Raw genomic sequence first — 24,057 nt, 5'->3', positions numbered from 1 at the left:
TGTGTGTGTGTGTGTGTAAGCATGTGTGTGTGTGTGAGTATTTGTGTGTGAGTCTGAGTGTGAGTGTGTGAATGTGAGTTTTAGTGTGTATGTGTGTGTGTGTGTGTCTCTGTGTGTGTGTGTGTGTGTGTGTGTGTGTCTCTGTGTGTGTGTGTGTGTGTGTGTGTGTATGTCAGCTTTTAAAAAGGTACTTTTTCAGGTGTTTACCATTAAGTCTCTCTCTCTCTCTTTGACAGTTTTCCTGCGTGAACGCGTCTTTTCTCACTTCCTGATTCTGAGCCACAGAAAAGAAGCTTCACGCTGCGCTAAGTGCCAGAAAGTGAGCCGTCCCTGCCGCCCGCAGACTCCCACCGAGGAGCTGAAGCAGGTAAACGGGATTGTTTGTGTCACTTTGTCACGTCATAAATGTCAAAACCTTTTTCTCTTTCCCTCCTTTTCTTGCTGTTTGTCACTTTCTTCCCTCCTTTCCTCCGTCCTCACATCCAGAGGAGCTTTATTTGGCTGAATGTTACGATCCTGGCTTTGTCTCAGTGACGCAGAAGCCAATTAAACCTTCCTCCGTCACTCTCTCTCTCTCCTCGCCCTCCCTTTCCATCTGCTGCGTCCTCTGGCCTCCGCGGTGTGGACTGCACTCCGCCTCTGGTGCAGTGGCTTTGGATCAGAAAGGTCAAAACTCAAAAACACAGGCGGAGAAAGGCGGAGAAAGGCGTTTTTTGGGCGGGACGGCGACGAGAGAGTCTGTGCACGAGGGATCAAATGGATAAAGTGAGCAGGTGCTCTTTCCCACCAGGAAGCTCGACACACAGCACCTCACTAGATATCCTGATTGGATCCGCGTGCAGCAGCATTTAAAAAGTGTAAAAGTAAGATTTGAACGTATATAAATGTATATTCAGTGTCTGCAGCAGTGTGCGTTCTCCTGTAATTCACTCCTGATCTCTAATTAAGTCCCACACGCCGCCTGGTAATCTCCATTGTGTATCTGCGTTCTCAGCAGCTGTGCGTCGTCTCCGACAGAATGTTTACGGTTCAGCGTGTGTGTTTTATTAGACAGTCATTAATATTTATGTCATATTCAAATTAACAGACACATTTATCTAATCAGTGTGGATTTACACAAGACGCAGGATGAAACAAGGGATGAAGAGGATTAATCAGTGCTTAATTGTTGTTTACAATTACAATAACTGGGCGTGCTGTGAGCTCTAAAGGGGGGGTCTCATCTCATCTTCAGCCTCTTATCCGGGGTCGGGTCTCAGGGGCAGCAGCTCCAACAGGGGACCCCAAACTTCCCTTTCCCGGGCCACATTAACCAGCTCTAACTGGGGGATCCTGAGGCGTTCCCAGGCCAGTGTGGAGATCTAATCTCTCCACCTGGTCCTGGGTCTTCCCCGAGGCCTCCTCCCAGCTGGACGTGCCTGGAACACCTCCCTAGGGAGGCGCCCAGGGTTCATCCTTACCAGATGATCCTGAACCACCTCAACTGGCTCCTTTCAACACAAAGGAGCAGCGGCTCTACTCCGAGTTCCTCACGGATGCTGAACTTCTCCCCCTCTCTCTAAGGGAGACTCCAGACCCCCTCCTGAGGAAACACAGTTCACACGCTTGGACCTGGACCTGGTTCTTTGGGTCCTGACCTGGACCTGGTTCTTTGGGTCCTGACCTGGACCTGGTTCTGTGGGTCCTGACCTGGACCTGGTTCTTTGGGTCCTGACCCAGCTTTCATGACCACAGGTGAGGGTAGGAACCAGGACTGAGGGTAGATCCAGAGCTTTGTCTTCCTCAGCTCTCTGTTCATCACAACGGTGCGGTAGAGCGACTGCAGCTCCGCCCCCGCTGCTCTGATTCTCCGGCCAAACTCACGCTCCATCGTCCCCTCACTGGTGAACAAGATCCTGAGGTCCTTGAACTCCTTCACTTGGGGTCAGGACTCATTCCCTACCTGGAGTAAATGACAGAACTTCACACAGGTGTTATTGCTATAAACTCACCCGTGTCAGGTCCGTGCTCAGGATCCTGGTCCTTCTTCTTGTCGGTGATGTCTTTGTGGGACACGAGGAACAGAACCACCTCGCCCTTTTCATTCTTGATGGGTACAATGTCCAGAAGACACCAGAACTGTGAACCTGCAGCGAGAGAGACGACACACACACACACACACACAGTCAACATCAGTCTTTCCACCTAAATGTGCGTTAAAGGGACAGTTCAGAAAAAGCTGATCCTGTTCGTTGACAGACAACAGGGCCTTGCTCAAGGGCACCTCAGTGGAAGTAATGACGGAAGGGCAAGTGCTGCTCCTCCACTTCCCCACCCAGTCTCTGATAATGACAATGAACAAAAAGATGTCAAAATGTTCCATAAATCAGGAGACATACGGGGAGGAAACCAGGGAAATGGGGAGTGTTGGTGAGTACGGCTCAGCCCCGGATGAAGCGACGATCCCGTGGAAAAATAGACGGCAGAGGATGAACCGCACAGCTGGTCCTGTGAGCCACGGATGAATACACTGATGAACTGGTGAGGACGGTGTATGTGGAGTTGAGTTGTGTGTTTTTCATGCTGATGCAGGAACAACGGAGTGTTTTTAAGTGTATCTGGACACGTGGAGCTCCACGGGACAGAAGAAGCTCGTATCAGGCTTTCATAAACATTATGTTTGTTGTCTTTTCATGGGATTTGTTGACATTAAGATAAATACCAAATATGGCCGGCCTTATCCTTTAGACGCTGTTATCAAATGAGAAAAGTAACCACCTGCTGCCCGGTGCATTAATGCATGAAATCAGGTTCAAAAATCTGTTCTGGTTTTCTGTTGCTCACCTGTAATCTGGACTCTGTGGGCTGCATGTGGCGCGCTGTATACGGTTTCCTGAAAGTCAGACACTAAGTCCCTACAGGGGCGCACACGTGTAAATAATGCATTTAAAGCAGCGCCTCAATAAAAACATGAGCCCTGGTGAGGCCGGGTGAGTCCTCGTTTGACTGGGTGGTAAACAGCATGAGCTCGGTCCTCTGCTCGGCCTCCCCATGAATAACTTCAGGAGCAGATAAAGAATGACAGGTTCTCATTAATATGCACAGGGATTATTTATGATAATATTACCGATAGAAGGTCAGAACAGGAGCTCTTCTGTATTATTCATTTTCATGAACACTAAAGATAATTACTGATGTCTTTTCATCAATACAAATATGAGAAATATTCATCTCAATCTGCTGCAGGGTCCAAATGTCCTCGCAGATTTATGGACTGAGCCCAGACGCACTTCAGTCAGACGCACTGTGCGACTTCTCTTTCCACAGGAAATGACTGGAAAACGTCAACAAACCGTTCTTCAATGCCTCTAGTGGAGGGTGGCTGCAGGGCGGTTGCAGGGCGGTTGAGGAGATGTGTCAGGGCAGTTGTCAGGATGGTTGTCAGGGCAGTTGAGGAGGTGTTGTCAGGGTGGTTGTCAGGGCCGTTGTCAGAGCGGTTGTTAGGGTGGTTGTCGAGGCGTTGTCAGGGCTGTGAGGAGGCGTTGTCATGGCGGTTGTCAGGGCGGTTGAGGAGGCGTTGTCAGGGTGGTTGTCAGCGTGGTTGTCAGGGTGGTTGTCAGAGCGTTGTCAGGATGGTTGTCAGGGCGGTTGTCAGGATGGTTGTCAGGGCGGTTGAGGGGGCGTTGTCAGAGCGGTTGTCAGGGTGGTTGTCAGGGTGGTTGTCAGGATGGTTGTCAGGGCAGTTGAGGAGGCGTTGTCAGGGTCGTTGTCAGGATGGTTGAGGAGGCGTTGTGAGGGTGGTTGTCAGGGTGGTTGTCAGGGTGGTTGTCAGGGTGGTTGCAGGGTGGTTGTCAGGGTGGTTTAGGAGGCGTTGTCAGCGCTGTTGTTGTTGTTGTCTTCACCTTGTTGTGGGCGCCGCTGCTTCCTGGTTTCTTCTGTTTCCGGGTCTAAAGCCACTTCAGTGGAGTGTGTGTGTGTGTGTGTGGGGGGGGGGGTTCGAACCCACGGAGCATGTGCAGACCAGAAACACATGCAGGACTTTACCCGGGGTACCGTGTTTCCATGGGGTTTAAGAAACAGGGATATGCAGGTTTTCACTGGCCTGGACTCCGGGGCGTCTGCACACGCTGCTGCACCCAGCGGCGGAGCTCTGACCCGGGCAGAGGTGCTCCAGCAGAGGTGCCATCAAACATGCTACCACTGTAGCGCCTCGTCTCTGCGGATGGCCTGGCCAGGTTTGTTCATGTTTGTGTTGTTTGTGTGAAAGTATTGGCCTGTAAATCGTGTTGATATGAATATATTATGAGTTTGTACTTTGCATTTTTAAAACAGCGCCCGAGGCTTTGGAGGGAGAGCCGCGGTGATCTGAGCTGGACAGGAATGCTTATCCTCTCCTCGCTCCCCTGGAGAACAGCTGAAATGCTAATGTGAGCTCACAGAGCGCTGATAAAAGCAGGAAACACTTCTAATTTGTCATTTTTGTGTTTGTGTTTGGGAGGAACTTAAAACCCCCCACGCTGCTCTTTGTGACGGGCTCGTATCTCAGAGGAGCAGACGCGTCCACGACTCTCTCTCCTTTTACTTTGTGTGTGTGAACCGGGTCTGTGTTTCTTTACCTCCTCACTCATCATTCTCCCTTTTTATTAATAGTTAATAAAGCGTGGATGAATGAGGGGATTTTCTCCTGCTTCCTTCACAACTCTCAGGACCCTTCAACATCTCTCTCGTCCCCCCGACACAAACTTTATCCTTCGTCTCTTCCTTCAGCTCGCTCTCAAACTTTGCCTCACCGCAGCAGGAGTCGATGCCGCTCATATGAAGTTTAATGTATTTTACACCTTGTTAAAAACTCCTCGACTGACATCAAATAATGGTGAGGTTTGCCAGCTGCACAGTGGCTGAGCGGAAAGCCCTCCACAGGGTCGTTAACGCAGCCCAAAAGATCACTGGTTGCTCCGTCCCCACCCTGGAAGAACTGTACGGCTCTTTACCTTTACCGCAAACAGCTTTACCTCAAACACCTTAACCTATGATGGTACATGATGCTCAGGGTCTACTGTTTTGTGTTTTTGTCTCCTTAAAGTGCTACGGTGTGTGTGCTTGTGTGTGTGTGTGTTCATGTGTGTGTGTATGTGCGTGTTGGTGTGTAAGCTTGTCGTTGTGTAAGCGTGTTGTTTTAACTGAATTCATGAGACAGTTTTTTTTAAGGACTATTAAGGTAGAAATCCAGGAGAGCTAACAGACGGACGTGGCTAACAGTGATTAGCTCGGGGCAGTAAGGTGAAGGCATTCAAAGGTCTTTTTTAACCACTAATGCTGCTGAAAATAACAGCAAACCTCTGCAGCAGCATGAGAAGAGTCCCTACACACACAACAAAGCACCAATGGGCTCCTTCCTTTGGGACTGACTTTGGTAATCCACTGTAATGGACTTTACTTGACTGACTGCTGGAGCGTTGGATTCGATCCTTTTGCGGTGACACAGGTGAGTCAGGCACTGCGAGATGAAAGCTCTGTAGACTTTCCATATAAAACACACATGGCTTCTTTTAATAAATACATGGCTCAGTCATTTATATCCCCTCAACCAACAGAGTTGCACATATTGAACCAGATGTTGTCTGAAGGTTACTTTAACAATCAGACGTTATTTTTTCCAATAGCCCCTTTGTTTAGCTGTTTAGCTGGGGACATATTTTGATGTGACCGGACTCCACTGACAAAAACAGTCAATTCACCTCACAGGAGACACGAGCTCCTGCCTCCATCGGTGAGTTTATTTCTGATATTGTTTGACTTTGGTGTTTTAAGGGCGTAGTTTGGACTCACCAAAGTCACACAATAACACCAACAAACTTACCAATGGAGGCAGCAGGAGACCAGCAGGAGACCAGCTCCTCCTGTGTCCTGGGAGCTAAAAGCACTGTTTTTGTAGTGGAGTCTGGCGGCTTTGACAAGAGCATAAAAAGCTTCAGCTCTGCCCGATTAAAGTGAGACCAAAGCTGTCTGATGCCCAGGTAAAGCTGTTAAGATATTCTAAATAAAGTCTAAGGGCGCACTTACACTGTGCCTCCGTACCGTGCCTCAGTTAACAACACATATTTCGTGTCCCGTCTAAGAACAGAAAATGTTTCCTGCTGTGGTTTTTGGAACGTGCTCCCGTCTCACCTTCCTTCTTGTAGAAGACCAGCTCGGTCTTGAACTCCTTCCTCTCGTCCAGGGCTCCTTGGATCTGGGCCGTTAACTTGTCGCTCGTCTCAGGACCGTACAGGAAGTGACAGGCGCAGCTCTTCTGCATGAGCTCGGCGCGGGCGTAACCCGTGAGCTCGCAGAAGCCGTCGGAGCAGTAGACGATGGGGTAGAGCGACTGCACCTGGGCGTTCCCCAGGACGAAGTTGCTGTCTGCGGAGAGAAGGAGGGAAGGAGAGAAGGAGGGAGGAGGGAAGGAGAGAAGGAGAGAAGGAGGGAAGGAGAGAAGGAGAGAGGAGAGAGGAGAGAGGAGAGAGGAGAGAGGAGAGAAGGAGAGAGGAGAGAGGAGAGAAGGAGAGAGGAGAGAAGGATGGAGGAGAGAAGGAGAGAGGAGGGAAGGAGGGAGGAGAGAGGAGAGAAGGAGAGAGGAGAGAGGAGGGAAGGAGAGAGGAGAGAAGGAGAGAGGAGAGAGGAGAGAGGAGGGAAGGAGAGAGTTAAACCACAAACAATCACTTCACCCTGAATTCAGCTGCGTAACATGTGATGTGTGACTCGTACTGAACCTGTGTGACTCTTAAGACACTCCCCCGACCTCTGACTTGTACCCTGCAGCCAACATGAAGCACAGTACGTTACTTTTCATGTAAATGTGTAGGAACAGAGGACGAGGACAGTCTGCAGGAGGAAGCATCTGCATCTGTGTCATCATGTTTGCACAAAGACCGTAACGCTCCTGAACTTCACTGTGTTTCCAGTCAAAGTGTTACAGAGGCTTTAGTCGAGTAAACGTTCGGGAATAACACAGAAAAACTTCAGAGACATGTTCAGAGTTCGTTGGACGAGCCTAGAATCCAAAAATTTTCCAATCTCAGGCTTTAAACCCTGAAAGTAAAGACTCACAGTGGCTCAAAGGAACCACGGCATTCGTTCATGCGGAGCACAGCGAGCACGGCGAGCACGGCGGCTGGTTTCCAGAGCGAAGACGCCGCGGCAGACGGGGAACAAGAATAACTGAGGTGAAGGAAACGCTGTCAGGAGGCGTCACAACACCTGCTGAGGTCACCTGATGAGGTCACCCGATGAGGTCAGCTGATGAGGTCACCTGATGAGGTCACCTGATGAGGTCACCTGGTGAGGTCACCTGGTGAGGTCACCTGCTGAGGTCACCTGATGAGGTCACCCCATGAGGTCACCTGATGAGGTCACCTGGTGAGGTCACCTGATGAGGTCATCTGGTGAGGTCACCTGATGAGGTCATCTGGTGAGGTCACCTGATGAGGTCACCCGATGAGGTCACCTGGTGAGGTCACCCGAGGAGGTCACCTGCTGAGGTCACCTGCTGAGGTCACCTAATGAGGTCACCTAATGAGGTCACCTGCTGAGGTCACCTGGTGAGGTCACCTGCTGAGGTCACCTAATGAGGTCACCTGCTGAGGTCACCCGCTGAGGTCACCCGCTGAGGTCACCTGGTGAGGTGCCTCGCCGAGGCCCAGGTAGTGTGAGTACAAACGGGCCTGGAGGGGGGGACAAGGACCCTAAAGCACGGGGCACGGGACGGAGGCACAGTGGGAGGGCGCCGGTAGATTCCCTACCAGCCGCCGCGCTTCCTGTCTCCCATCGCTCCGGTGGGGATCAACCGTGATGTCAGCGGGCGCGCTGTGCTTGGATATGCACCCAGGCGTGAGACCCGAGGCCCAGAGGCCTGAAGCTCCACGCGCTGTAATTAGTGACAACAACAGAGGTGATGTGCCGTTCACCCGGCGTTCGACTCCCACGCCTCCCTCAGCTCCTGGGCCTCTGGGACGCACCGACTCAGCACTTTTCTAAAGATTTGTGACACTTCGATGTGTTTTTAATAAATACAGGATCATGCTGAGACTATTCAGTGTGTTTGTAAACCCAGGTGACCGTAACATCCACAGGACAGCAGGTAAGATATGACCGTTAAGTGTGTTCTTTACATCACTGTTAGTGAACAAACTGAAAAGGTGATTGAACTGTAAAGTGAGGAGACGTCAGGTCTTGATGGTTTTAATGAACGTCTCTCTGTCGCTCCTCTGCTGTAACGTCACCTTCTTCCAGGTCAAATGTTTGGGTCAGGGTCTTTATTGTCCCGTTGTCTTTCCCAGGGCAGCAAACTTTAACAACAAAGGCACAGCACGTGGACGTCATATACAGATAACACACCCTCTCCTTGTGTGTGTCTGTGTCCCTGTCTGCGCCCCCCCGAGAAGAGTGCGGAGAGTAGATGAACGTGCACTGAAAAGTGACGCCAAAGGGTCTTTAAAAAACGGCCGTATGTGACGACGAGCCGTGATGAGAACAATAGAATATGAACGATACGAGACAACATCCACACCCCCCTCAAGGACACCACACGACCCGGTCTCTCCGTGTTTGAGCTGCTTCCATCCATTCAGGACGATCCGAACCACAACAAACAGCTTCTACCTCAGAGCTGCTGCCTCCATCAGGACACACACTGTCACAGACACGCACGCAGTGATGGGATCAACGTGGTTACTGACGGAGGATCTTGGGGTCAGCTGGGATCGGCTCCAGCCCCCCCGGGACCCCTACAGAAGAAGAAGAATTCCTTTCCATTTCCCGCTAGGGGAAATTACATTTTTTCACTCTGTTATTATTATTATACAAGATACACACACACACACACACACACACACATGTGACCTATAAACATGCAATTCATGGAGAGATGTCAGAGCGAGGGGGCTGCCAATGCCTCAGCGCCCAGAGCAGTTGAGGGTTCGGTGCCTTGCTCAACAGCACCTCAGCAGTGCCCAGGAGATGAACTGGCACCTCTCCAGCCACCAGTCCACGCTCCATTCATGGTCCATACAGGGACTCAAACTGGCGACCCTCCGGTTCCCAGCCGAGTCACCTGTGGACTGAGCTACTGCCGCCCCATGATAGGGACAAGCGGTTGAAGATGAATGAATGAATAAATGTGGATGGAGGTATTTTTATCACACAGGTGTTTTTTTAACCGGGGTCCTTAAAACCTGAAAGTTCCTGTCACCGTCACAGGTTTGGAGCGTGCAGCGTGTCTGTCAGTGTGTGTGTCAGCGTGTGTCAGTGTGTGTGTGTGTGTGTCTGTCAGCGTGTGGTTCAGTGTGTGTCAGTGTGTGTGTGTCAGTGTGTGTGTCAGTGTGTGTGTGTCAGTGTGTCACTGTGTGTGTCAGTGTGTGTAGCAGTGTGTGTGTCGGTGTGTGTGTCAGTGTGTGTGTCAGTGTGTGTGTGTGTATCAGTGTGTCTCTCAGTGTGTGTGTCAGTGTGTGTGTCAGTGTGTCTGTAAGTGTGTGTGTCAGTGTGTGTGTCAGTGTGTCTGTCAGTGTGTGTGTCAGCGTGTGTGTCAGTGTGTGTGTCAGTGTGTGTGTCAGTATGTGTGTCAGTGTGTGTGTGTCAGTGTGTCTGTAAGTGTGTGTGTCAGTGTGTGTGTCAGTGTGTCTGTCAGTGTGTGTGTCAGTGTGTCTGTCAGTGTGTGTGTCAGCGTGTGTGTCAGTGTGTTTGTCAGTGTGTCTGTCAGTATGTGTGTCAGTGTGTGTGTGTCAGTGTGTCTGTAAGTGTGTGTGTCAGTCAGTGTGTCAGTGTGTGTGTCAGTGTGTCTGTCAGTGTGTGTGTCAGTGTGTGTGTCAGTGTGTGTGTCAGCGTGTGTGTCAGTGTGTGTGTCAGTGTGTGTGTCAGTGTGTGTCAGTGTGTGTGTCAGTGTGTCTGTAAGTGTCTGTGTCAGTGTGTGTGTTAGTGTGTGTGTCACTGTGTGTGTCAGTGTGTGTGTCAGTGTTTCTGTCAGTGTGTGTGTCAGTGTGTGTGTCAGTGTGTGTGTGTCAGTGTGTGTGTCAGTGTGTCTGTCAGTGTGTCTGTGAGTGTGTGTGTCAGTGTGTGTGTCAGTGTGTGTGTCAGTGTGTCTGTCAGTGTGTCTGTCAGTGTGTCTGTGAGTGTGTGTGTCAGTGTGTGTGTCAGTGTGTGTGTGTCAGTGTGTCAGTGTGTGTGTGTCAGTGTGTGTGTCAGTGTGTGTGTCAGTGTGTCTGTAAGTGTGTGTGTGTCAGTGTGTCAGTGTGTGTGTCAGTGTGTGTGTCAGTGTGTGTGTCAGTGTGCGTGCCGTGGCTCGCAGCTCTCTACTGAAGGATTATATTTGGCACACGTCCCTCTCGCTGCAGCCTGAACGCTGTTAACTTTAGTTCCTGGACACATTTTATGCAAACTATGTTGCCATAGCAACCAACACTTGATCCATCCCTGACTGGCTGACTCTTGAATCAGCCGCCTGCTCGGCTTTTGTTGCTTTGTGATTTTCTTCTTCATGTTTCTGGCCTCAGACGCTTGATTTGTGTTCAGGAGGTCAGACCTGAGGGCAGGTGATTAACCCCGCGTGCACTTTCTCTCACATATGAACTGTTTCTTATGAAGTAAGAGGAGGAGGAGGAGGAGGAGCACGTCACGCAGACTTCAGACTCACATCAGCTGAGACACCAAACAGGGCAACGGCCCCTCCCCATTTATGACCTCTGCCGTCTACATTCAACAACTTACAGTTTGTTTTTTCATGTGTGTGCTGCAATAAAACATGTCTGTGCTTATGCAATGTGTCTCTATGTTGTGCACAGCGTGTAAGGTCATATGATCTAATATGATCTAATATAATATAATGGGAGCTCCATGTACCTGTGCACTGCAGCCTGAGGCAGCACGTAACACAGACAGATGACAGAGCTACGGCCACGACTGGACATTAATGTGGTCTGTGGACGTTAACGCGTCAGCAGAGTGATGCACGTCTGTGTCCGGACAACAGCCCGCCTGAACAGAACCACGTGTGTGTCCGGACAACAGCCCGCCTGAACAGAACCACGTCTGTGTCCGGACAACAGCCCGCCTGAACAGAACCACGTCTGTGTCCGGACAACAGCCCGCCTGAACAGAACCACGTCTGTGTCCGGACAACAGCCCGCCTGAACAGAACCACGCGTGTGTCCGGACAGCAGCCCGCCAGAACCGAACCACGTCTGTGTCCGGACAACAGGCCGCCTGAACAGAACCACGTGTGTGTCAGGACAACAGCCCGCCTGAACAGAACCACGTGTGTGTCCAGACAACAGCCCGCCTGAACAGAACCACGTCTGTGTCCGGACAACAGCCCGCCTGAACAGAACCACGTGTGCGTCATGCTGCTGCTGCACGACCCCGGGGAGGTGTGTGTGTGTGTTTGTGTGTGTGTGTGTGTGTGTGTGTCCTGAGTTTTTGCGGTCATGACGGACCGAAGTCTTCTTTGGTGACACAAAAATGCAGGTTTTTTTCTGCTCAGATGCATAAAAGACCTTTTGATTTCCTCCGTTCTGAAGGAGGAGAGGATTTTAAAACAAACACAAAAAGAAGCGAACTAACTTACTTTGTTTCCTGCGTTTTACGCTCAACACTTTTTCCTCTTAACTCTCAGGAAAGCATCAGTCGTCTCAACACAACCACATACTCTTACGTGAGTTCACAGCGTAAACGACGTGTCCCCCGTGTTTGAAACATCAACCGGGAGCGTCAGGCTTTTGCAACTCTGTCGTGAACGACGGTTACGTCTAAAAAACAAAACGACTTGTTTAAGATCAGAGAACAGGTTGTAGTTTGGTTTAGACTGAGATGCAGAGATTAGGTCTGATGTGCTACGTTGATTTCAGCCTGTGAATGTTCTCATGTGTCCAGGTTGTCGTTCTCCTCAAAGCAACTTCAGTCCAAAGCAACTGGACTTGATGATGACTTTCCCGGGCCACATTAACCAGCTCTAACTGGGGGATCCTGAGGCGTTCCCAGGCCAGTGTGGAGATCTAATCTCTCCACCTGGTCCTGGGTCTTCCCCGAGGCCTCCTCCCAGCTGGACGAGGCCTTCCCCGAGGCCTCCTCCCAGTTCCCTGTTCTTGTGTTACGGCGTGATGACGTATAGGCAGAAAGAAGCATTCTCCGAGGCCCAGGTAGTGTGAGTACAAACGGGCCTGGAGGGGGGGACAAGGACCCTAAAGCACGGGGCACGGGACGGAGGAACAGTGGGAGGGCGCCCTGAGAAGATCATAGACTCAGAAACACTTACAAAGAAAGAAGTTCTCCACGTGGATCCTCAGCCCGAGTGTTGGAAATGTTCCACTTCAGATGGAAAGTCACAAAAAAAGATATTTTGAAAAGTTTAGTAACGACTGATCTACGTTTTCTCCTTTTTCAGGGCGTTTAGCCGAGGGCGTGCAGCGTCTGTCAGCTGTGTACATTATAAACAGTTAATTATTAATCAGCCAATTATTTATATCCAGGGGGTTTAAGCTGAGTGATGGATGAGTGTGTGTGTGTGTGTGTGTGTGTGTGTGTGTGTGTGTGTGTGTGTGTGTGTGTGTGTGTGCATAGATGGACAGGCTGAGGGATCAATCCTGCAAACACGCCTGGAGGCACGGCAGCTGCACGGCCTTGATGAATTATCCAACACTCTGGCAACAACTTGACGTGATTGCAGGATTGGACGTGTGTGTGTGTGTGTGTGTGTGGGAGTGTGTTTATGTGAATTAGAGAGAGATGTGAGGTTGCTTATGCCGCTTTTATTGATAGTGGAGCTTCTCTGTTAGTGGATTAGCAGCGTTTGCCAACCACGGTGTGATCACGCTCTGGTGTTTGGGTGGTGCAGCATCTGGAGGCTGCAGGTGAGACAGACGCGGCGTGTTCTGGAGATCTGATCGTGTTCAGGACTTTAAACGTCGCCGTTAGCTGACAGCTGTGTCTTCACAGTGACACTGTGATTCTATTTCCTGCATTCAGGTTTTATTGTTACCTACAGTTAAACTGTTACTGGCAGGATTACAGTTACATTACACTTACTAATCCAAGTAACGCTGCCTCACGTTACGTTTTGTCCTGGTCAGGTCAGAGACGAAGAGAGAGCTGAGGAAGGCAAAGCTCTGGATCTACCGCTCAGTCCTGGTTCCTACCCTCACCTGTGGTCCTGAAAGCTGGGTCAGGACCCAAAGAACCAGGTCCAGGTCCAAGCGTGTGAACTGTGTTTCCTCAGGAGGGGGGCTGGAGTCTCCCTTAGAGAGAGGGGGAGAAGTTCAGCATCCGTGAGGAACTCGGAGTAGAGCCGCTGCTCCTTTGCGTTGAAAGGAGCCAGTTGAGGTGGTTCAGGATCATCTGGTAAGGATGAACCCTGGGCGCCTCCCTAGGGAGGTGTTCCAGGCACGTCCAGCTGGGAGGAGGCCTCGGGGAAGACCCAGGACCAGGTGGAGAGATTAGATCTCCACACTGGCCTGGGAACGCCTCAGGATCCCCCAGTTAGAGCTGGTTAATGTGGCCCGGGAAAGGGAAGTTTGGGGTCCCCTGCTAAAGCTGCTGCCCCTGAGACCTGATCCAGGATCAGTGATGCTAAATGAAGTCGGCTAACGTGAACAAATAAACAGTCCACACATGCTGTTCTTCTCTTCTATGTTCTGCAGCAACGACCTGGAGACGGACTGGAGCTCGGCTGCCGTCCTGTAACAGACCTGGATCAGACCCCCGGTTTAGGCCAGCTGAGGTTCTACGAGCTTGCGGCTCAACGTAACTCAACTAAGCCCAACACTGGTTACCAAAAAACTAAACTGGAGACCATGTTGTGATGGGATCACATCAGCTTAGACACCAAATGTGGCAATAACCACCTGGCAAAACAGGAAACCCTCCTCTGTGGTCGTTCCTGTCACACACAGACCTGTTTTAAGGTTTTAAAATTACGGATGCACAGTTGGTCTGATAATCTCAGTGGGATTAACGGTACTGTCACCCCCCCCCCCCCTTTACACGGGAAACACAGACCTGTTCATGGACAAAGCCTCTACATCTCATCCATAAAGTCTTCTCTTCGCTTATTTTTGTCAACATCTGAGAGAAAAAACGCCCTTTGTATGCTCTCAGAATCCAACCAAACAAACGGTGTGTGTGTGTGTGTGTGTGTGTGTGTGTGTGTGTGTGTGTGTGTGTGTGTGTGTGTGTGTGTGTGTGTGTGTGTGTGTGTGTGTGCGTGGTTGGAAATAAGTGGTTTTTGATGTTTGCAGGCAGCAACACTTGAGACAGACATCCTGTCAAGACGAAGATGGATTGACAGCAGGAGAAGGAGGCAGAGATGAAGCGAACAGAGAGACAGAAAGCTTTGTGTGAAACGAGATGCTGTAAATATATATTTACAGTACACGACTGTCTGCTCAGCCCCACCCATCGCCCCTTCTGTTTGATCAGCTGCAGCTAGCTAACCGAGCTAACGCTAGCTCCCCGGCTGACTTGGTTTTAAAGTTTAGCTACATGCTAACATGCTAAAAGAGCCCGCAGGTTCTGATCCACGTAGAAACAACGGTGATACAGAAACAGCATTGTTCTTAAACTGAAAGGTGGAGCTAGTTCGTCCTGGTACGATCAGTCAGATGAGTAAACGCCTAAGAATAAGTAACATAGAGTATTAACTGTGTAATGTCATTTACATGGTCACGGATCAAAGGATCTAAACACCATAACATCTGGAGCATTCGTTCTTCTTGCAGCAGACAGTTAGGGCGTCTGTCGTGCGCTCACATTACGTGACATTCAGTGGAAAACCTCCGTTTCAACTGCAGATGAAACGTTTTCAGGTCGTTTTGACAGAGGCGGCCATCAGGTGTGTTTCCATCAGGGTCAAATGTGGCTGAAAGCTTCAGGCCACGCCCCCTCTCAAACGTCCGTTCACTCGCCGTGTTTCTTTAAAAAAAGGCCCCAGAGGGATTTAGAGACTCTGGAGGTGACGTATGACTGGACGGGTTTGGATCTGCGGTGATCAGCTGATCAGAGCAGAGCGCCGTTCTTCCCCAAAGTGAGAAACACAGAGTTTGATTTAAGGTGGACGTGTGATTCACAACGACAACTTATGGACCAGTAACATGAGAGAAAACGCTCCACCTTAAAGAGTCTGGGCGCACACTGCTGCAGTACGGTGTGTGTGTGTGTGTGTGTGTATGTATGTGTGTGTTTGTGTGGGAGCATGCAACAAAGCACCACAGGTCAGAATCCAACCCGGTCGCTGCAGCGCTCATTTTAAAGATGCTCGTGCACAGATCATTTTCTGCAGTGCGTTCTTCTTCTCCACTGGACAAAAGTGTCCCCTCTTCTTCACCGCGTTGCTGCGGCGTCTGTTCGACCACACGTCACATCCCACTGAGCGCTGCGTCCAATCACCGGGCTTCTCTCAGGGAGACACACGGCCCTGCTCTCCCACAGGGAAACAAACGGACGCTCGAGAGACTCACGTGCACATTAGGGGCGTTTCAGTCTGATAGACCCGCCTCGTTCTGGGTGTTGGACCCTCATGGAAACGCACCTAAAGATAGATCTGCCATGCAGCTTGTTCAAAGATCACAGGTCCGCCTCAAATCTCGCAGCAGTGTTGTGACCAGGTGACTGTGCATGAACTCAAACAGGTGACGGAGCGGTTCCCTGCTGGTTCCTGACGTTTAGATCAAAGACCACGATCAGATGAACTTGTTGTCGAACAGCTGATCAGTGTGACGTTCCAGTTGAACATGCAGAAACACAGACTCACGTGAAACCCGACAGAGGAAACGGGAGTGTGCGGGGAGTTTTCTGAGGCGGGTGTGGAGCTGGATGGCGGTTACAGGCCGGGGGGTAATCAGAGAGCCTTTGAAGGGTCGCCGGGCTGCATCTTTGAACGGTGGAAATGGTGGCGGTTGTTTGTGCGGGTGTGCACTTTTACATCCCCTGACACCTTTTACGGGCCGGCGTACAGTGTGACTCCTGGACACCTTGGTTTAAAGCTGCAGCAGATTAATAATGATGTAGATATTCACAGATTAATCAGGGGTTTAATGACGGGTTGCTGGCTCTTTGGGGCGCAAAAGTGCAGCTGCGCCTCGAAACGGGACCTGAGTCAACAGACGTGAGGAGCAGCAGAGTATATTTACCCTCATGAGGGATCAATGCAAGATTACAAACACACAGGTCCTGATTTGAGAGAAGAGAGAGTGCATGCTGGGAGAAGAAGAGGAGACGGGGATCACAGAGTACACAGAGAGCGAGATGAGAGAGGAGGGAAGAGGACAGAGAGAGGTGCAGTGTGGAAGAAGATTGAAGAACAGAGCGAGGCGACTCTCATCCATGGGGGCGTAAATCAGCGCTGCACCTCCCTGATTTGTTTTATCCCTTCAGGTCCGATCCCTCCCTCCCTCTCTGCAGAGCCGCACATCTTCATCCACCCGGAGGAGTTTTCTAATAAAAGGGACGAGACGTTTGTGGTGGAACAACCGCGGCGTCGGCGTCGAGGGCACTTGAGACTTTGTTTCGTTCGTCTCTCAGTGTCAGACACAAGCGCTCCTCTCACTCCACCGCTCCTCAGTTCATGAAAACACCCACAATGAGAAAGAATCGGGTTCGTTTCGAGGGGAGTTACTCGCTGAAACGTGTCAGACAAGAAACCAAACCAGCTTTAGAATCGACTGATCACGCAGGTGTTTTCTCTAGTGTCCACTTTCCTGATAAGTCTGGTTTTAATTAGTTAATTGATGCTTTAAAAACAGGGTGAAACGTCATGATTGACAGCTGAGATCAGCTATTAACTGATCCCTGCTGCACACAGACGCAGTCAGACTGAAAACATGGGGGAAATACGTGAAACCAGCGTTTGTTTCATACAAGTGTGGGATTGTTGTTAATCATTCATTCATCTTCAGCCTCTTGTCCCTGTCGGGGTCGCAGGGGCTGGAGCCGATCCCAGCTGACATCGGGCGTGAGGCGGGGTCCACCCTGGACAGGACGCCAGTCTATCACAGGACACATAGAGACGAACAGAGACAGACAACCATTCACACCTACGGGTGATTTAGAGTCATCAATGAACCCAACACCTGCACGTCTTTGGACTGTGGGAGGAAACCGGAGAACCCGGAGAAAACCCACGCAGACACGTGTCCATTCGGTGTCTTTTTAATGTGAAGCACTTGGTGCATGTGATTTCTTTGTTGTAATGCACTTTGGGCTGCATTATAAGAAAGGCGCTATACAAAAAAAGTCTATTATTATATTAATATTATAACTCCACAGGGGAAAATGGATTTCTCTGCACCAAACATAAAGAAATGATAAAAAAACACCAAATCTGACCCTTTAAATGATCAAATCTACCGAACTCTAAGACGTACGTTGGTGCACGGAGCTGTTATGTGCAGCGGGTGTCAGACGACTGAACATCGGTGGCTCCTCAGATTTGAGGCGCCGTGGCTCGACTCCATCTCAGCCGGCTCTTCTCATCTGCTCCACTCTTGTTTGAATTCACAGCGGGGCTCCCAGAGCTGTAGAGAGTGACGCTAAGGGGTCCCAACGGCGTCCGTTACCATGTGAACAGATGATAAACGGCGTCTGAACCTGCTCGTAGGCGCGATGACCCCTGATTACAACCATTGAATGGCGTTCTAACGTCCGACGCCGCTGTTGTTTCAGCAGCAGGAGCCCGAGCTGTTCACAGGTGTTATTGTTCCTCTGCAGCCTTTCATCGCACTGATGGACGCGTGATCTCATTGGGACGAATAATCTGTTTTACACACACGTCCACTGTCCACAATCAATAACGCACACACACACACACACACACTGTGTGCAGCTGTTGTCTTTTCTCTAAACGCATCACTGACATTCTGGTGTCAAGATCCTGCTTTTGAACAAAGAGATGCATTCAAAGTAAAATCAATATCCATGTGAATGAGCACAGATGCTTCAGATTAAGCAGCTCTTTAGCTTTGGTTCTGCAGGCTGCAGGGACCGTGGAGGACCGGAGAGCAGCTGGAAGCGTCTTTAGAACGGTTTACAGTCACTTTATTCACTTTCTTTACTGTTTTTAAGTGTAGCTCTTATTCTGTTTTCACTCAGTTTAACCACAGCAGCTGTTGTTAGAGATTCAGCTTTGTTGTTGTCTTATGTGTCGGTCTCAGATTGTTAAGTTGGTGTCGTCTTTTTCTGTTTTACCAAGTTTGTTCAAGTGTTTGTTTTTCTGAGAGGTCTGGTTTTAAAGTCTCCCTTCACTTTTCCTGTAACCGCTAATCTTCTGTCTGGTTAAGGGCGCACTCCCACTGTGCCTCCGTCCCGTGCCCCAGCACGTGTCACAGCTAAAGTCTGGTTCCTTTGACCAGTGTGAGTGCAACCGTACCACGTCTAGGAGCGGCACGCTTGCCGTCCACGATCCGTTTGGGAGAGGTGGGCTTTAGTAAAGCACGTTTGCACGTGTACGAGCACGAGCGTGCGCACGTGTACGAGCACGAGGCCTACGGCGGTTCTGAGGTCATTTCCTGTGCGCCTGTTGGGACGTAGAAAAAAGAAGGAGGGACCATGCGCGGACATTTCAAACAATGGCGGTGAAAGGTTCACGTTGGTGTGATGCGGAGGTGGAGTGTTTACTGCAGATTTGGTCGATGAAAAGATTCAAAAACAGTCGACAAGACGCACAAAAACTCCGAGGTCTACGGAAAGATCTGGAAACAAAGCCACGCATCGCCATGACGTCATCAATGCGTGTGACGTGTTACGGCGTGATGACGTATAGGCAGCAAGAAGCATTCTCCGAGGCCCAGGTAGTGTGAGTACAAACGGGCCTGGAGGGGGGACAAGGACCCTAAAGCACGGGGCACGGGACGCACGCACAGTGGGAGGGCGCCCTTAGTCGCCCCTCAACAGCAGCCTGAAAACAGGATCTGACTCGTATCTGTGAAAGTTCATCTCTAGTTTGGTGTTTTCACATTCCTCGTCTGAAGGACAGATGATTTGTTTGTTTCAAACTTTCTGTGCAGGAAAACCACGTTAAACAAAATATGAACCACATCAGCGTAGTTTCTACAAAAACAGTTTAACACCTTGATTGGATCCAGATTGGTCGGGCGGTCGTATGCAAGTTATATTCTATATTCTTCAACCTGTCGGTCGTCTGTGGAGCACGTTAAAAGATATTATAAAATAAGGTTTGATTGATTGATTAAAGGTCTGCAGCAGCTCAGTGACACGATCCTTCCTTCAGTCCTTGAAGACTTTGACTGTGAAGAATTTGACACAACAGCTGAGGAAAAGAGCATTTAGTGACGCCAGCGTCTGTGCAGGGCTCCTCTGTCACCACTTCTGTTTAAATACCAGCTTTTTTTACAGAGCTCAGGGTTTAATATGTGTCTTTATTTAAAGAAAGGAAGAAAGAAAGAGAGACTTAGTTGGATGAAGAGGGGGAAAGATGATCAGGTGTGAACGATAAAAGAAACCGCAAATCAATCCATCATCCGCTCCAGTGCAGGTTCACCCAGCCGTGTGTGTGTGTGTGTGTGTGTGTGTGTGTGTGTGTGTGTGTGTGAGGGTGATGGTTTGTCTCCGGGGACAGATGCAGCAGATGACACTCAGATGAACCCTCTGACCTGGAGCTGAACCTTTTCCCACAGCTCGGGCGTCACTTCTCTGGCTGTCACAGTGAGCGTAGATGAATATGAACGTGCTCATGAGTAAAAACACGTTTTGTTTTGTTCGCCAGTCTCTGAACACGTCATCTGTGGGGCTAGATTTACACGTGGCCGGCTGTTTTCATTAACGGACATTTGGCGCCTCAGAAAGAACGTCATGAACACGTTTACAGGAGAACGATTTGGCGTCACGATGCTGCAGACGCATCAGTGTCAGTGTGAAGAGAAGCTCAAGGATCCGTGATCGCCACAGTCAAATGAGGGTAACACAGGTCGCACCTGGGGCTCAGATACCGACATTATGACTTCGGTACGATACCTGACAGGATACCACGACGAAAAATAAAACATGGCCGGGCGTCTGATCCCGGTCTGTTACAGGACGGCGGCCGACCTTAGGTCCGTCTCCAGGTCGCCGCTGCAGAACGTAGAAGAGAAGAACAGCATGTGTGGACTCCAGTTCATTTGTTCACGTTAGCCGACTCCAGTTAGCATCACTGATCCTGGATCAGGTCTCGGGGGCAGCAGCTTTAGCAGGGGACCCCAAACTTCCCTTTCCCGGGCCACATTAACCAGCTCTAACTGGGGGATCCTGAGGCGTTCCCAGGCCAGTGTGGAGATCTAATCTCTCCACCTGGTCCTGGGTCTTCCCCGAGGCCTCCTCCCAGCTGGACGTGCCTGGAACACCTCCCTAGGGAGGCGCCCAGGGCTCATCCTTACCAGATGATCCTGAACCACCTCAACTGGCTCCTTTCAACACAAAGGAGCAGCGGCTCTACTCCGAGTTCCTCACGGATGCTGAACTTCTCCCCCTCTCTCTAAGGGAGACTCCAGACCCCCTCCTGAGGAAACACAGTTCACACGCTTGGACCTGGACCTGGTTCTTCGGGTCCTGACCTGGACCTGGTTCTTCGGGTCCTGACCCAGCTGTATGTAAAGCGTCCTGAGATAACTTTTTATTATGATTTGGCAGTGTAAATAAAATTGAATTGAACATGTGGAACTTTACCTCAGCTCTACCTTCACTTAGCTTCAGCCCTGACGGCCTCCTGCACCTGTGATGGTGAACCTCGCTTGAGTTAGCGCCACATCCGGGGGTATTTGTGTTATCTATCTCTAACCTGCAGCTCTCTGAAGTCTTTGAACCAGTCTGCATGTCTGTCAGCTCCGTGTTTCTGCAGGTCGGTCGTTGGTCAGATTATGATTCTTTTTCTGAGCTGGTCGAGCACTTGGTGAAATATCTGGGCCTCGTAATCAGAGCAGACCTGTGTGAATGTGAACTCGATGCACCGGCCAACGTGCTGATTGTACTGTACTGTACACGGCACACTGTCAAATATGACTCAGGCGCCCAAGATGGACGAGCGCGGGTCGTATGTTTGTATCTCGTGATGTGTCCACTCTGTCCAGTCCATATATAGAGTACAAATCTACCCAAAGGTACAAAGAGATAACCTGAACGTGTCAGAATGGTCCACGCTGCTGATGAAAACACGCTATGGGAATATCTGCGAGATCGCTCATGGGAGTTAAACGCCTGTTATGTCAGAAAAGTGTTTCCACTTCCTGTTCAGCATCAACACAGTCTCAAAAAAAGCCAAAATCCACCTCAAGCGAGCGAAAAAGCCCCTTTGAGTTTGTTTTTATCTAATTTTGCTGTTTCCATTCAGCTTTCCTGCTGCGAACCATGAAAACACGACCGCAGACGCACACTGTTCAAACAGCCTCCGTCCCGTCATCCTCCTCCTCCGACGACAGTGGGAGAAAATAGAAAGCTAAATATGTCGCTGTCATCGTCGTCTCCCTCTGGCAGAGAGTGTGTGTGTGTGTGTGCGTGTGCGTGTGTGTGAGTGTGCGTGTGCGTGTGTGTGTGCGCGCTGACTCATGAGTGAGGATCATCAGGCTGCTAAAAGAACCAGTTCCCTAAACCAGTAATGGTTGTGTCTCTTCTCTAATGAGTCTTTGTGATGTGAAACGTTGGGAAACAGCAGCTCAGCACTGACATTTGCTCTCTCACCAACGTGCGTCTAAGATAATCGTCCATTCAACGAGCAGCCGAACATTCAGAGCCTAATTGCTGCGGCATTAGCCGACACTTTCTGCTGAATAACAACATTAAAACTTAAAAAAACTGCGGCTGAGGCGGCGAACAAGGTCCCTATTATGGTTTACACCTTTGCAATGATTCAGGTGTCACCACCGTCACTGAACAACCTCTGAACGTCCTCTGAACGTCCTCTGAACGTCCTCTGAACGTCCTCTGAACGTCCTCCGAACGTCCACTGAACGACTTCTGAACGTCCACTGCATTCTCTCTAATGTCCAGCAGGAGGAGACTCCACTTAAAGCTGCATTCTCTCTAATGTCCAGCAGGAGGAGACTCCACTTAAAGCTGCATTCTCTCTAATGTCCAGCAGGAGGAGACTCCACTTAAAGCTGCATTCTCTCTAATGTCCAGCAGGAGGAGACTCCACTTAAAGCTGCATTCTCTCTAATGTCCAGCAGGAGGAGACTCCACTTAAAGCTGCATTCTCTCTAATGTCCAGCAGGAGGAGACTCCACTTAAAGCTGCATTCTCTCTAATGTCCAGCAGGAGGAGACTCCACTTAAAGCTGCATTCTCTCTAATGTCCAGCAGGAGGAGACTCCACTTAAAGCTGCATTCTCTCTAATGTCCAGCAGGAGGAGACTCCACTTAAAGCTGCATTCTCTCTAATGTCCAGCAGGACGAGACTCCACTTAAAGCTGCATTCTCTCTAATGTCCAGCTGGAGGAGACTCCACTTAAAGCTGCATTCTCTCTAATGTCCAGCAGGAGGAGACTCCACTTAAAGCTGCATTCTCTCTAATGTCCAGCAGGACGAGACTCCACTTAAAGCTGCATTCTCTCTAATGTCCAGCTGGAGGAGACTCCACTTAAAGCTGCATTCTCTCTAATGTCCAGCAGGAGGAGGCTCCACTTAAAGCTGCATTCTCTCTAATGTCCAGCAGGAGGACACTCCACTTAAAGCTGCATTCTCTCTAATGTCCAGCAGGAGGAGACTCCACTTAAAGCTGCATTCTCTCTAATGTCCAGCAGGGGGAGACTCCACTTAAAGCTGCATTCTCTCTAATGTCCAGCAGGGGGAGACTCCACTTAAAGCTGCATTCTCTCTAATGTCCAGCAGGAGGAGACTCCACTTAAAGCTGCATTCTCTCTAATGTCCAGCAGGAGGAGACTCCACTTAAAGCTGCATTCTCTCTAATGTCCAGCAGGAGGAGAATCCACTTAAAGCTGCATTCTCTCTAATGTCCAGCAGGGGGAGACTCCACTTAAAGCTGCATCATCTTATACTTATCTTGGTTGGAGATGTCACACAAAAATGTTTTTACGTTCCATCGCACACACACATAGCGTCGCCATCGAGGTTCGATCTCTCAACTTGATCCACTCTTCGCCTACAGGAGTCTCCATTTTGTCAGACTCCGCCTCATTTCCTCTGACCAAAAAAGGGCATGTATGTGACGTTGGGGGGAGGGGCGTACGTCCATCCGTCTGACGTTTACCTCCGAGGAGAAGTGAGGGCCAGAGGCTAGCTGTCACTCAAGAGGCCACGCCCCTAATTATTCATAACACTTTAAACTCCAATAAAATAAAAACTAGCCCCTCCCCCTCAGTGTTGCCATGGAGATCTGAGCTAAACACACAGACTAGAATGTTCTTTTGTCCTTAAACAGGTTTAATGATGCTGTGTAAACGGCCTGTTTAACATGGGGCTCAATGAGAAACTGCTCTGTTATGAAACCTGCCCCTAGTGGACACTCAGAGAACTGACGCTTGGATTATACAACAGGAAGCTGCTCAATCATGTTCAGCCTCTCTGATCTGCTCGATATGAGCAACAGGAACAGGAACGCTGTCGCTGACACAGAGAAAATGTGACTCGATGTCACTGAGAACATTCAAACTTGAGGTATTTTCTGCACGAAGTCTGAACATCGAAGGTTTCTGCAGCTGAAAAAGGCTCCGCAAAGAAATGTGAAGCAAACCACCAACTGTGAGAGTTAACATACTGTGTGTGTGTGTGTGTGTGTGTGTGTGTGTGTGTGTGTGTGTGTGTGTGTGTGTGTGTGTGTGTGTGTGTGTGTGTGTGTGTGTGTGTGTGTGTGTGTGTGTGTGTGTGTTCTCCGCCTGCAGCTCTGTGTCCCAAAGATACCGGGCAATGTTGCCAGGCGACAGGTACCAATTGTGTTCTGTTTCCGTGGAGACAGTAGGGAGGGTGGGGCTTTGATGACAAGAACACAGTGTTTCTGACTCTCTCACACACACACACACACACACACACACACACACACACACACACACACACACACACACACACACACACACACACACACACACACACACACACACACACACACACACACACA

At 50.0% G+C, this 24,057-nt stretch overlaps 1 protein-coding gene across 1 annotated transcript in view; it reads right to left on the bottom strand.

Annotated features, from left to right (window-relative positions):
* kcnh3 (potassium voltage-gated channel, subfamily H (eag-related), member 3) overlaps positions 1–24,057 on the bottom strand; it is a gene marked incomplete at both ends in the record, with an annotated part of 122,202 nt that overhangs the window by 47,387 nt on the left and 50,758 nt on the right. The window contains 2 exons of the mRNA XM_083921373.1: positions 1,992–2,126; positions 6,148–6,381. Of these exons, the coding sequence (XP_083777499.1) occupies positions 1,992–2,126; positions 6,148–6,381 (369 nt within the window). The remainder of the gene's footprint in view (positions 1–1,991; positions 2,127–6,147; positions 6,382–24,057) is intronic.

This window comes from Echiichthys vipera (assembly GCF_963691815.1).
Source record: "Echiichthys vipera genome assembly, chromosome: 10".
Lineage (NCBI taxonomy): Eukaryota > Metazoa > Chordata > Actinopteri > Perciformes > Trachinidae > Echiichthys > Echiichthys vipera.
Note: the sequence above shows the minus strand (reverse complement) of the source record. Positions and strands in the feature narration are given on the sequence as shown.